The 14,613-nt window shown below is 35.2% G+C and overlaps 1 protein-coding gene across 1 annotated transcript in view; it reads left to right on the top strand.

Moving 5' to 3' along the window:
- ACTR3 (actin related protein 3) overlaps positions 1 to 14,348 on the top strand; it is a 66,863-nt gene extending 52,515 nt beyond the window's left edge. The window contains exons 8-12 of the mRNA XM_025934951.2: positions 802 to 975; positions 7,648 to 7,740; positions 7,945 to 8,070; positions 11,406 to 11,489; positions 13,123 to 14,348. Coding sequence (XP_025790736.1) covers positions 802 to 975; positions 7,648 to 7,740; positions 7,945 to 8,070; positions 11,406 to 11,489; positions 13,123 to 13,218 — 573 coding nt within the window. The 3' untranslated portion in view covers positions 13,219 to 14,348. The remainder of the gene's footprint in view (positions 1 to 801; positions 976 to 7,647; positions 7,741 to 7,944; positions 8,071 to 11,405; positions 11,490 to 13,122) is intronic.
- Positions 14,349 to 14,613: the final 265 nt, after the last annotated feature.

Here is a 14,613-nt window from a genome sequence, read left to right as displayed (position 1 = left end):
AGAGCCTGATGTGGGGCTCAAACTCAGGATCTGTGAGATCATGACCTGAGCTGAAATCAAGAGTCGGATACCTAACTGACTGAGCCACCCAAGGCACCCCTGTGTATTTTTCTTAAAAAACAAAACAAAACAAAAGCAAAAACAAAAAAACCCTGAGACTTGGATTCAGGAACCCATAAGTTGCAAACAGAATGTTATAACCCATAACATTTTTGAATTGCAGTTTTGATAAAAACTTTTACTTAGGACATATAATCAGATATGCAACAATTTAGCATTGTAGGTGATATAGTAAAAAAGAATAGTTTTTATTTTCAGTCATTTTTCTTTTGCTCATTTGCTTAGACCATATTCAGTTTTGTTTCAGATAGGTATTAAGGATTAAGTATCTATATTAATTTGTGTGGTTATTTCAACTATTATTTATTCTCTGGTTATATATTTTATGTTTTCTTCTCTCTAGAATGTAAACTCCACTAATTACTGAAGTAGTATAAAATGTTGAATGACAGAAATGAATATTTTCATGAAATAACATTAAAATAATAGAGATTGTCTCTTTAGTTGGTCAGATCTTACTCAATTTATATATGAAGCCAGGAGTTATGTGTAGGAGATGAGAGATGAGCTTTTTATTTGTACTAGACATCAGATAATACCATAACATAAAATTTTCCTCAGCTTAATTTCTTTATTTTCTGACGGTATTTGTTCATTTGATTCTTGTTTACTGAAAATATGCCATCTTTTTTTACTGTTACTAAAATGAGGAAATAATTACTCAATTCTTTGTTTTTCTAGGAGCGCTATAGTTATGTCTGCCCAGATTTAGTAAAAGAATTTAACAAGTATGACACAGATGGATCAAAGTGGATTAAGCAATATACTGGAATCAATGCTATCTCAAAAAAAGAATTTTCTATTGATGTTGGTTATGAGAGATTCTTGGGACCTGAAATCTTTTTTCATCCAGAGGTAAGTTTTTTTTTTTTTAGATGGAATTGTTTTGAAAAATTTGGCAGAAATTATCAATGAACTATAAGATATTCAGGAAAGAGTTAATCTCAGGAACTTTCTTTTGTATAATCATTTTCAAGAGGAAAAATTGCCTATGTTGAAATAGGCTAAACAAGTTACGGTTTTCATGCATTTAGAAAACTGAAACTTGCCTTTTTAAAATTTGGCTTATGTGGGGTCATGCAAAGACGAGAGCCCTTAAAATTTATGATCATTTAAATAAAATATTTGGGGATAAGTTCTAGAACTGCCACTGCCCTCATATAAAGTGGCCATTAGACAAAGAACCTTTAAGTATCGTAACAAATTATTATTAACAAAGTAGTTTTCTATCTCTATGAAATGTTAGTAATGTACAGGTTTTATTAAATTAATGAAATAGTGTGTTTTTAATAATGAAAAACTCTTCTAATAACTTAGTATGAGAAACTTATTTAAAAAAATTTTTTTAAATTTATTTTTGAGAGAGAGAGACAGAGCATGAGCAGGGGAAGGGTAGAGAGAGAGAGACACACACACACAAAATCTGAAGCAGGCTCCAGGCTCTGAGCTGTCACATCAGCACAGAGCCTGACATGGGGCTCGAACTCATGAACTGTGAGATCGTGACTTGAGCCGAAGTTGGATGCTTAACCGACTGAGCCACCCAGGCGCCTCTATAAAAAACTTAATAGAATTACATTATATGTTTTTTGTGCGTATTTGACATTAAGAACAGTTGTTTTTGAATATTGTTTATTCTCTTAGCAAATAGTAAGTGAATACAGTTTTCATGGTCTCAGTTTAAGTACGGAATATTCAAAGATGAAAAATTATTTTATATTGGTTTTACTGAACTCAGAGAATAAGGGAGATGAATAGCTAAACAGGTAAAGTTGCTTTAATAAATGCATGGATCTGGGTAGGGGATAGGAACAAAGAACATCTAAGTCTGCTTGGGAGAACTACGGAAACTTCTTAGATGAGGTAACAGTTGAACTGAGACTTCAAGGATGAATAGGTATTTGTCAGGCAGGTATGTTAGGGGAGTATGTTTCTGGCAAATGGGATAGACTGGGTAGAAGTCTGGGAGAGGAGAGAGCTAGATAATAGAAGTATAAAGGAAGGGAGTCAGGAGATGGGTCCAGATGGGTGTTCATGAGGGATTAATATGCTACAGAATGGAGTTTACTGGATTCTGGAGTTGTGCAGAAATCTTCAGTGCAAATGACACAGATTTATGAACGGTGTTAGAAAGGTCACTCTGGCTGCACTGTGTGGGATGAATTAGAACAGAGGTGTTGGAAACAGGTTAGTTTATTACAGTTTTCCAGATGAAGGAGGGACTGAGAAGAACCCAGTTGCAAGAATAAGGCTGAGGTTGTTTTGTCTTTAAGAGGGATTACCCCAGTGCTAGAGGTGAAGAGTTATGTATGGGTACAGGAAAATGTGAAGCTGGGAAGACTGGATAGAGGAGTAGGCAGGTAGCTTAGGAAGTTCACTGTCACAGTGCATAGTTTAATTTTTCATGAAGGGGAATCAAGCTATTGTGTTGGGAGAAGGGAATGGACATAAAGTTGAGGGCTGGGAGAGAACAGTAACTTGTATAATCGTTAGTGAGAAGAATTGAGAGGGTGACTATATTAATAGTAGGGGGGTGGCACTACAAAAGTTAGAGACTCAGAACTTTGAGTCATAGAGCAGTGTTTTCCCTCCCAGGCAGTTGTGGAAAAGGAACAAAGTGTTTTGACAAGGCAGAGGTCAGAGTTTTGTGGAGTGTAAGAGCCTGAATCCGAAAGGCCTGACTTACTTAGGGATAATGAGGGGTATGGCCAGGGATTGGAGATCATGATGAATTGCAGATAACTGTAAATTGGGAGCAAATGGGTGAGCCCCTGAAGGATAAGGCATTGTGGTCAGACTAGTATTTGGGTGTTGTAAGGTTTTAGACAGCCCTTCCATTTCAGTGCTAACACATACAGCCAGTTCTTTGGAGGGGGGGTGGGCTGGTGATAGAAACAGCCCTATTCTTGGCTTTCCCTACTGATGACTTACTAAGTGTTTTGGAGGGAATGCATGGTCTTGTCCATCTGCCTTCCAGATTCTAGTTTGCCAAATTCTGTTGCTGTTTCCTCCTGTTCTCTTCTCTACATACATTTGGGATTATGCCTTTTTGATAAATTTTCTTTATTAGTGCTTTTAGTAGAGAGAAGAAGATATGTGTGTACAGTTCATCATGTTTTTCCAGAATAGACCCCCCCCCCTTTTTTTTTTGGTATCATATGAACTGTGTCACTTCCCAAGTGAATTTTAAGATTCTGTCTTCTGTAGTTCTAGATTTTTCTGTGTCACATTTCCTCTTGTCATCTGAAGAATTCACTCTGGTTTTTGTTTTGGCTAGATAAAAGTGTAGGTACCTGAATTTGAACACTGATGATAAACTGTATGAAAGAGTAAGGATATTTATTTTTCGAATTGCTGAATTCTTCACAAATACCTGAGCTGTTTTTAGAAGGAACGGGTTTGATTTTTTTTTTTTAAAGGAAATTAAATTTTTTTGACAAAGCTATTTTGACTGCTTTGTCTACTTTGAGTGTATTTTCTGTAAATTTCTCAGAAGAGAGAAAAGATACTCCTCTTGTTAGCCACTTGTAGTAGTATTAAGACATGATCAGAAAACAGAGGCAGGACTAATCCTTTTGTTGAAAGGGAGAGCAAAGGCCTAAAAATATGCTTAGTAGGGACCCTAGGTTGAGCCTGTTAGTATTAAAGTATTAAATAACCTGCAACAATTTATTGTTAATTCTTAACTCTTTTCCTTCATTTTTTTATTACTAAGTATTCATTGCTTGCTGCTTCACTCGATACATTCTACACATTCTCTCCTGGGATTCTATAAAGCACAATAGTCCCCAAGCTTTTTATAAAGATGTATTCAAATCAGACTTCATTTCTTTCTAAATCAGAATATCTGTGGGTGAGTCCAGGGTATGTGAATATTGAAAGGTTGTATAAATTCTATCTTTTGTATGTTCCTGATTAAAAATTGCTATGAGAAGGGCATGGCACAGGAATGAATGACCCCATCCCTGCCTTTTTCTGATCTTGTTATAGCAGGTGAACTGTCTTAAAGGTTTGGGAAAGAATTATGGGAAGGTTAATCTCTTGAGTGCGTGCTCCTTTGTGTGTGTGTGTGTGTGTGTATTGTTTAGGTAAGTACTAAGGAGTATGGCTAACAAAAGACAATGTATAGAATTTTTAAGTAAATTGATGAGCTATTATAGACCATATTTTCTTTTTCTTTTTTTTTTTTTTAATTTTTTTTTAATGTTTATTTATTTTTGAGACCGAGAGAGACAGAGCATGAATGGGGGAGGGTCAGAGAGAGGGAGACACAGAATCTGAAACAGGCTCCAGGCTCTGAGCTGTCAGCACAGAGCCTGACGCGGGGCTCAAACTCACGGACCGCGAGATCATGACCTGAGCCGAAGTCGGCCGCTTAACCGACTGAGCCACCCAGGCGCCCCATAGACCATATTTTCTATCGGATTGTTAATGTTCTCCACATTTTGAGGATTAAATCTCATGACAGGTTCTCAGGTTGAAGGTATCATTATGGGATCATAAAAGCGTGTTTTGAGAATTGAAGTTTCCTTAGAGATTTCATAGTCTAAAGCTTAGAGAGTGGTTATACACATCACAAAATGAAATTTTCAGGATTCCAATTCTGTTACTCATTCCAGTTAATTGTGAACTGAGCCATTCCTTGCCCATAAACTAAGATTGACTGTAAATGGCATACAGAGCCAGCTGAGTGGAGTTATATTCTCCCATTTTCCCACAGGATGCAATATGGATTACCTCTAACAGATGGAACAAATAGTCTGTAGTTTGGGTTTTCAAGCCTCAGTATGAGTCCCATTTCTCTACCCACTTGTAGCTATTCATTATTCCTAGGAATTCTATACCCCTGTTAGGGTATGCTTTAAATAGATAGATGTTGACTAACATTTGTTTTTTTACTATGATAATAGAAGTCAGTAGAATCTTTGCTAGTGGTATTTTACTTTATCTAAATTAAAATATTTTGTATCATTATGCTTCATCATTTAAGTAACGTTAAATCTCTTTTCATTATATGCCCAAACTCTCAATAACTTAAAACTAAATTTAAAAACTGGAAAAAATTGACAAATGCATGAGAGTTATCAGTCAAGTTCTAGAATCAGTTTATTGAACAAAGGAATGTTGTCTCTCCCATTAGACAACCTAATGTGAAAAATGAGAGGCCAAGAAACGTGGTTGGCAACTCATTTTCTGGACAGTACTTTAAATTTTATTCATTTTAGTGAAATATACTTGTTTATTTTGACAAATTAGGCTAACTTTTGACCTTTTATTTTTAACTAGGAAAAACCGCATCTAGCATTTCCTCTCCAATTTTAAAGAATGGCCACATACATATATTTTTGAAAAGTTTTAGTAAAATGAGGTCTTTGTTTCAAAATACAAGTTGAATTCTGAGATCTAGTATTCAAAAACTATTTTATGGGTGCTAGGGTGGTTCAGATAGTTGAGCATCCATCTCTTGATTTTGGCTTAGGTAATGATCCCAAGATCATGAGATTGAGGCCCGCATGTAGCTCAGTGCTGAACATAGAGACTGCTTAAGATTCTCCCTCCCCCTCCCTCCCCCTCTCCCCTCTGTCCGTCTGCCTTCCCCCCCCCTTCCTCCAGCCTTCTCCCGTTTTCTCTTTCTCTCAAAATCTTAAAAAAAAAATAAAAACTGTTATGTTTTGTAGTTCCTCTGAGGAAATCTAGAAATATACATACAGCATGTTTTGGAGGGCCACAGGCATGCATATAAAAATACATGATGGGAAGAAAGCCTTCCCTAATACTATTTCTCCTTGTATGAGGCCTGCTGTATATAAAAATTAAGTTTTTAAAAATTTACTATTTTTAATCTCCTTCTTATTTCCATGATGATTTAAATTGTTAGGCTGCTTTCCATCTCAAACCTACCAATCTAACCAATCTGTTAAAAAAAATTTGAAAAGTGTTGCCTAATACATGTACCTTCCATTCCAAATAAATACATACTAATACTAATATTTATCATACTGAGATTTTAAGAAATAAAGTATTACAAAAAGAGTACCTTCCCTTCCTCAGACCTTTTCCTTTCTCTGTTTGGTTTCCATCCTTGCTTTTTCTCCTGAGGGTGGTTGTCATAAATTTAGTGTATATCCAGTTCATGTTTTTTAACTGTGCATGTATTCACAAAAACATATATTTAAAAGAAAAATTTTTTTATGTTTATTTTTAAGAGAGAGAGCATGAGCAGGGGAGGGGCAGAGAGATGGGGAGAGAGAGAATCCCAAGCAGGCTCTGTGCTCTCAATCCAGAGCCCAATGTGGGGCTCGAACTCAGGAACTGTGAGATCATGACCTGAGCTGAAGTTGGTTGCTCAACTGACTGAGCCACTCGGGCACCCCAAAAATAAACATTTTTAAAAGATTTACATATATGTAATCATTCAAATTTTTTTGAAGTTAGCTTCTTAAAAATTGAGTTTTGCTTTTGAGTGTCAGCTATTTGGAAATAGTTTGTGGTATATCATCATATAAATACACAGTTTATTCTCATTATTCACAGTAGATGCTCTATAAAGTTGCTGTGAACATCGAATTAGTGAAAACTAAAATCATTGTTCGTAGGGGAAATACAGGGTTAGGTCCTGTGAGCTTTAGGTTACATTTTTTTGTCAACTGAACATATAACCTTGTTTTATTTGTGTTTCTGTTTAAAGGCACACGAGTATATATTTTCCATCATTAGCATTGAGCCCAAGGCCAACAGCCCTGTAACTCATGCTTGAATGAAGCTTACCAACACTGTATTTTCTCCATAACACACATCACAGCCTTCTCAAGCTTAGAAATAGTAGATAGCACTTTGGCACTACTGTGGTCGGAGACCCTTTTAAACAGCAAAATCGGGGGCGCCTGGGTGGCGCAGTCAGTTAAGCATCCGACTTCAGCCAGGTCACGATCTCGCGGTCCGTGAGTTCGAGCCCCGCGTCGGGCTCTGGGCTGATGGCTCAGAGCCTGGAGCCTGTTTCCGATTCTGTGTCTCCCTCTCTCTCTGCCCCTCCCCCGTTCATGCTCTGTCTCTCTCTGTCCCCAAAATAAATAAACGTTGAAAAAAAAAAAAATTTTAAACAGCAAAATCACCCACAAAAATGTGGAAACTGTGACACTACATATATCGTGAAAAGGCCACTTATAGTATAAAAGGTGAAATGAGGAGACTGAGCATTTTCTTGTTTGCCTTCAACTATAAATGTGTCATTCAATTCAGATTTTTGCAGCTCTGCTCATGTGCGTGTCCACAGATTTTTATCAGTTCATAGTGTATGTGCAGCTTTACATTTTTACCGTTCTGATGGTTGTGAAATGGTATATATCATCATTATTACAATTTGACTTCTGAAATCTCTGATTTCAGTGTCTTTAATTTTGAATTAGAGACCAGAATTTATGATTTATAAAAATTCTTTTGTTTTTGAACTGAAAACATGCTTTTTTATTGTGATATTTAAGTCAGTACTAACCTAATCTCTATTGTATATCCACCTTTACTTTTCAGTTTGCTAATCCAGACTTTACTCAACCTATCTCAGAAGTTGTAGATGAAGTAATTCAGAATTGCCCTATTGATGTCAGACGTCCTCTCTACAAGGTCAGTATTTACAGCAAAATTACTGTTCAATGCCATACTTTTAAAAACTTCTTAAATTTCTGGTCTGTTCTTGAATATTAAATTAAAAAACCTGTCTTCAAAAGGCTCTGATAGGATTTTAGTATTGTTTCTTATGTCTTTAAAAATGTTCTTTTTCCTTTTAAATAAAAGTCAATACTTATATATTTTTCTCCACCAATGTAGAATATTGTCCTCTCTGGAGGTTCAACCATGTTCAGGGACTTTGGACGTCGCTTGCAAAGAGATTTGAAAAGAACTGTAGATGCCAGGCTGAAACTAAGTGAGGAATTGAGTGGTGGCAGATTGAAGGTTGGTTTTCTCAGTTATTGGTGGGAGGGTAGGGGCTTTCTTGATTCTTATAATGGTGATGGGAAATGTCTGCCAATTTTTGCTTTAATTTAGGAAAATAAGAGGCCTCTATCAGGCATTCTAATGGAAAGTGGTTAATAATACACATTCATGTCCATGATATTCTTGGTCATTTGATTCCTCTAGGATATCACCTACATTTCTGGAAAGTATTCTTAGTCCGTGTAAGCAACATTTTTTCATGCTTCTCTCACGGGTAACATATTATATAAAACAGATATCTTGCATACTCCAGGGATAATTCCTTAGGGAATCTACACAATTTTAAATTCTCCAATAGTAGTACAATAAAGCTAAGATGAGAGAGAAGCTGATGTTGTGGGGTCAAGTCTGCTTATACAGACTGACCCTACCCACCCCTATCCCCCATAGCAGCTCATAGTGTGAAATCACACTGGTGGTTCAGCACAAATAACTTTTCTTTTGCATGTCCTGGATTTTGGGTTCACTGTCAAAATCAAAATTAATTTTAAATTTTCAGATGTCGGCTTTCTATATTTATGAGACAGATTTTCAGTAAATGTTATGTTTCATCCTTATTCATTGTAGACTGTTGATACAAAACATTGATTTAGAGGATATGTTGCTAAATAAAAATACATTTTATTCAACTTGGAAAATTATTAAGAATGAGGGCTTCATCTGAGACTACAAATCATTTAAAATTACTTAAAAGTAAAACACAATCCTCTAGAGTTTGCTGCTTGTTTAGAAATTGCATGGCAGCTGTTTTCACCCCCTAAATTTTGGTTATCTTAGACCTGTCCCTTGGACTGCAGAATAAAATATGTTTAAGTAGTTGTTTAGTTTGTAATGACTCATAGAGACATGAAATGAAAGTAGAAATGCTATTTTTGAGTGTAGTATTTTAATAAAGTAAAAATGTAACATTTTTAGGTTGCTCGTACATTTCAAAATAAGAAGTGAGAGATTTTTTCCCCTCAGTGATGTCAACTGTATTGACATTAATGATACAGGAAAAATAATGTTTACTGGAGGACTCTGCCTCTCTTTTTCTTTTATATGATATTTTTATGGATTTTCATAACATTTTTATATATCTATATCTAAATCTGGCTTTATTCCCTTTCAATCTGTAATTTTTAATGGCAACTAAAATAGTTTTAACAGCAACAAAATATGCCATTTTTTATGACCTGTAAGTTTGTAAATTTTTTATTTTGAAATAATTTCATACTTAGAGAAAAGTTACAAAACTTAGTGGAAGGAATTCTGATAAATCGTTCACCTAGATTCCCCAAATGTTAGCATTTTATATTTGCTTTATTCTATACCTATAAATATATGTACATATGCATATATACACACATTTTTCTGAATTGAGAGTGAGTTGGAAATATAATGGTCCATCACCCCTAAATGTTTTAGTGTATGTCCCCAAACAATACATTACAATTGTAAAAATCACACAAGTAAGCTTGATATAATATATAATTTAGTTATAGACCCGATTCAGGTTTCAACAGTTCTTCCATTATTGTCCTTTATAGCAAAAGAAAAAACTTCTGGTCTAGAACCCAATCCAGAATCACCTGTTTGAAATAATTATTATGTCCTTTCAATCTGGAACAAGTACTCAGTCTTATTTGTCTTTTTTAACCTTAACGTTTTTGAAGAATACAGGCCATTTATTTTGCAGGATGTTTCTCAATTTGGGATTGTCAATTGGGGATATTTCCTCATGATAAGTTAGGTTCAGATCAGGTACTTTTGGCAGTAATACCACAGAAATGATGTTGTATCCTTTTTAGTGCATTGTATCACTGAACACATGGTATAATTTGTCCCAGATGTTAATTTTGATCAGTTGGTTAATAAAGTTGTGTTTGTTAGGTTTCTCTGTGAAGTTATTTTTCTTTATATTTAATAAGAATATTATGGAAAGATAGTTTCAGACTATGCAGCTATCCTGGTTTTTATCAAACTTTCAGCCCTGGTTTTAACATCCATTTTTCTTTTCTGAAATAGTTATCGTTGTGGTAGTTGCCAACTGGTATTCTGTACATTCCAGTCATTCCATCTGTGTTTTTTAAGTCTCATTTTACTGTAAGGAAGAGTTTTTCCTTCTCATTCATTCATTCATTCATTCAGTAATACCTCTGTGAAAACCTGATTTCTCATATTATCATATAATTTAATATCATTGTGATATAATATCAACATATCATTATTACTATTAATATCTTTAATTTTGATGCTCAGATTTCTCAGATTTGGCCAGTAGGAGCCCTTAAAGATGGCTTTTTGTCCTTTTGATGCATCTCTAGTATTTGTTACTCCTTGACACAGCAGAATAATTCAGGTTCTTCTCTTCCTTTCTGTTCCTTTTGGTGCAAAATGCTATTAAGCAACCAAGTTGTGGATACTAGTTATGTTTATTGTTAACTGAGGGTCACCTCTTCAGGCCTTGGTGTACAGAACTAGGATGTGTTTGTGTGTACGTGCGTGCGTTTGCTTGCTTGCGCGCGTGCACACACACACACAATCTATATCTAGTTTTGTATGTATATAAATTTAAAACTCTGAATGCATACCGATACTGCCAGTTCCAGAATACCAGAAGTTCAGTCTAGACTTCTTCTCTTCCATATTTGTAATGTTGTGTTTTCTGACAGTGAGAATCTTGGCTTCCATTATCTACAGTATATTTATGTTTTTGCTCGAATCTGGGATATGTATATAGTACTTTCAGAATTGTTAATCCATACTATTGTGAGAAATATATTAACTGGAATTCAACAGTTAATTTTTATCTTAAGCCAGAAGGCACAGTCATAATACTGTGTTCACAATTGGGTTAGTCGCTTTCGCCACTTCAGAGTGCTTGTTTTTTTTGTCTTTTAAAAATTAGCTTAATTTGTTTCTGTCGTGTTCTGTTTTGCTTTATGTGCGTCCTCTTAGAGTTTTATTATTTTTGAGTATCTGAAACATTATATTTTAGTCTATATACATTTAAAATTTTTTTTTTTTTTTCAACGTTTATTTATTTTTGGGACAGAGAGAGACAGAGCATGAACGGGGGAGGGGCAGAGAGAGAGGGAGACACAGAATCGGAAACAGGCTCCAGGCTCTGAGCCATCAGCCCAGAGCCTGACGCGGGGCTCGAACTCACGGACCGCGAGATCGTGACCTGGTTGAAGTCGGTCGCTTAACCGACTGCGCCACCCAGGCGCCCCAATACATTTAAAGTTATATAATACAGAAATCGTTACTTGAATTTATTTCTCGAACTGCTCTTGCTGTTTCATTTTTAGCCAAAACCTATTGATGTACAAGTCATTACACACCACATGCAGCGATACGCAGTTTGGTTTGGAGGATCGATGCTGGCTTCCACGGTGAGATAAAGCTTACGTTTAAAATGTGATTTTTCAGATGGGAGAATTCACCAGTACTGACATGATTAAAAATATTTTCTAACGTTTATTATTTATTTTGAGAGATTGAGAGTGTGTGTGCAAGTGGAGGGGCAGACAGGCAGAGAAGGAGAGAGAGAGAATCCCACATAGCCTCCCTGCTGTCAGCGCAGGGCTGGACACAGGTCTCCATCTCACAGACCATGAGCCGGTATCAAGAGTCGGATGCTTAACCGACTGTGCCACACAAGCACCCCCATACTTACACGGTTCAGAAGAACAAAGGAAATTTCTTTAAATTGTATTTGTATATTGCATGAGCAGGTTTTAAAATCGGATGTCTCTCTCTATATAGACATACTATATATATATATATATATATACACACACACACACACATACATACATCACATATATATGTGTGTGTGTATATATATATATATATATATATATATATATAGTATTTTAAAAAGTAGAAGTCCTTTGGATTTTATTTTTTGCTCGCTAGACATTTTTTTAGAATGAGCATTTATGGTGTTAAAATTTATCTGTAGGGAAAATTCTTTTAACCTTGTGATAATACAGACATCAGAAGGTCATTGTTTTTTCTGTGTAGATATTTAAAAGCATTAAGATCATTGCATAGGAAATATAACGTTCAAAACTTAGTGGAAGGAATTGTTCTAAGAGCTCTCTCCCCAAACCAAAACATCTTAAAATCCCTTCAAAAGATAATTTAACATCATTAGTCTATTAAATATTGGTACTTTATCCTGTAGCACAGAGTATTAAATAAAATGAAGAAGCTTTAATCTGAATTACTGAATATCATACATGCTTGGATTTTTAAAACCATTTAAAATGAAGAGGTACATATTATTCCTTAATTTTAGTCATCTTCATTTGTGCCATATAACCTATTTGAGTTTGTAAGTGTGCCCTCTGAGAAAGGAGTTAACAGAGAGAGAGAGAGAGAGAGAGAGAGAGAGAGAGAGAGAGAGACTCTGTCCATACCTTGAGTAAGGAAAGCAAGTTGATCTAGAAGTTCTTGTATATGACTACTAGGAGTTTACCTATATTTTAGATTTAATGCTGCTCTTTTAGATTACAATGGGGGTAAGCCTCAGCAGAATAGTCTGGGCTTTTGAGAATCCACCTTCCAGTCTTCAGAATTTCAAAATCATGCTAAGGTAGGGGGAGATGTGTGTTAGGACATGTGTTGTTAAATGCTACTTTTCATTTCTGATAAAGAATTACAACTGATGTTGTCACAGTTGCTAGAAATTTTAAGCTTTGTTCACATATGGAGGTGGGCTAATAAAAATTTTAGATTTAACAAGTCTATTTTATTAAAAAAATTTTTTTCAATGTTTATTTTTGAGAGAGAGCGTGAGCATGGGCAGGGAGGGGCAGAGAGAGAGGGAGACCCAGAATCTGAAACAGGCTCCAGGCTGTCAGCACAGAGCCTGACACGGGACTTGAACTCACGGACAGCGAGATCATGACCTGAGCCAAAGTCGGACACTTAACCACAAGGCACCACACAGATCTCTTTTAAGCATATTGAAAGGTGGTACGTTTTTTACCTTTGTAAAATACATGTTTTTGTTTTCAGCCTGAGTTCTACCAAGTGTGCCACACCAAAAAGGATTACGAAGAAATTGGACCTAGCATTTGTCGTCACAATCCAGTGTTTGGAGTCATGTCGTAAAATTGATTTCATAATTATTGGGGTTAGGGAGGTGGGGAAGAAATAATCTTTCTGATTACCTGTTTTGTCTGGATGGCTGGTTTTGAGGTTTTAAACCTGACTTGGAGTAAGAAGACCAAACATAATTATACAGGATATTTTAATAAGTATATCAACATGCGAATGTAGAGGAGACCCAAAATGATTATGTGTTTTTCTTTAGACTGAATATTTGAATCTTATGTGTAACAAAAAGAAGTGGGTTTTAGTTCTTTCTGTGCCCTGATATTTTGTATATTATTGAATTATCCAAGATTCGATGGGATTTATCGGTATGTAGATAGCTCTATAATGCTTGAGTTGTGCACTTCTAAGTGTGCAATGCAAGAGCTTGTTTATATTTCATACTTTTTATACTTTGAGGAAAAAAAAGTCAAAGAAAAACTAGTATTTGAGGAAAAACAAGTGACCAAGTAAAGGATAAATTAAAAAAGCCTCATGAGACTTGGCGCACACACACACTCATGGGATTCCAGTTATTACAAATGGCTTCCACCCCCCTGTACCCCCACAGTGGTTTTCTTTGCAAGTGCTTTTGGAACTAAGAAGCTAGTATCTTGGATTAACTGATGCCTGCTAGTGCTTTCTGATTACTTGAATTCTGTTTCTTGCTTTAAAGGAAAAGTAAAGACAAGATTGTTGGACCAGTAATGCAGTTCTGTAGTGTCATTTCTTATTAAAAATGAATAATTTGATTACCAAAATTGGTATATTTAAAGCCTAACACCATTCTAATAAAGGCACAGATTTCTTTTTAATACTTGTTTCAAGCTCTTTAATCTCTTTATAAGTTAACTAATCTATTTTCTTCAAACCTCTGCAATAGTTCTTTAAAATCACAACAGTTGGTTAGCAAGCTGACTTTTTTATGTGCTCTGAACAAATAATTGTGAAATTTTAATATGTTGAGTGCTTTCATTTTGATAACTGGATCTCCATTTGATATTTTCATTTGTATAACTCATTTGCAGTCTGAAAATTTTTTTAGTGCCAGTCCCTGACATATCATGGAAAGTTAATTTTCTTTGCATTTTAAAATATCTGGATCATGAAGAAAAAGTGATAAAATAAATTAAAACTGAATTACCTTTTCTAATGTTTTTTTTTTTTTTTAGGAGCAGTGTCATTCTACTTTGTGTTTATGTATTTTATATGATTTCTGTTTCTGTTGGAATAGTGGGATTCATTGAAATCTCTCTAATGTGTATGGCAGAAAATATCTTGTGAACTTGAAATTTTACCAGTTATTTATAGAAGAATAAAATGGAAAATGTTTTATAGGCTTTTTAAAACGTCAGCATCAATGTCAGTGAACACTTAAACTTCATTATCCATGAGAATAACACATAGGATTAG

The sequence above is a fragment of the Puma concolor genome, chromosome C1, assembly GCF_028749965.1.
Source record: "Puma concolor isolate L17-30 chromosome C1, mPumCon1.1.hap2, whole genome shotgun sequence".
NCBI classification, from domain to species: Eukaryota; Metazoa; Chordata; class Mammalia; order Carnivora; family Felidae; genus Puma; species Puma concolor.
The sequence above is the reverse complement of the archived record's forward strand: the minus strand, read 5'-3'. Positions and strand labels throughout refer to the sequence as shown.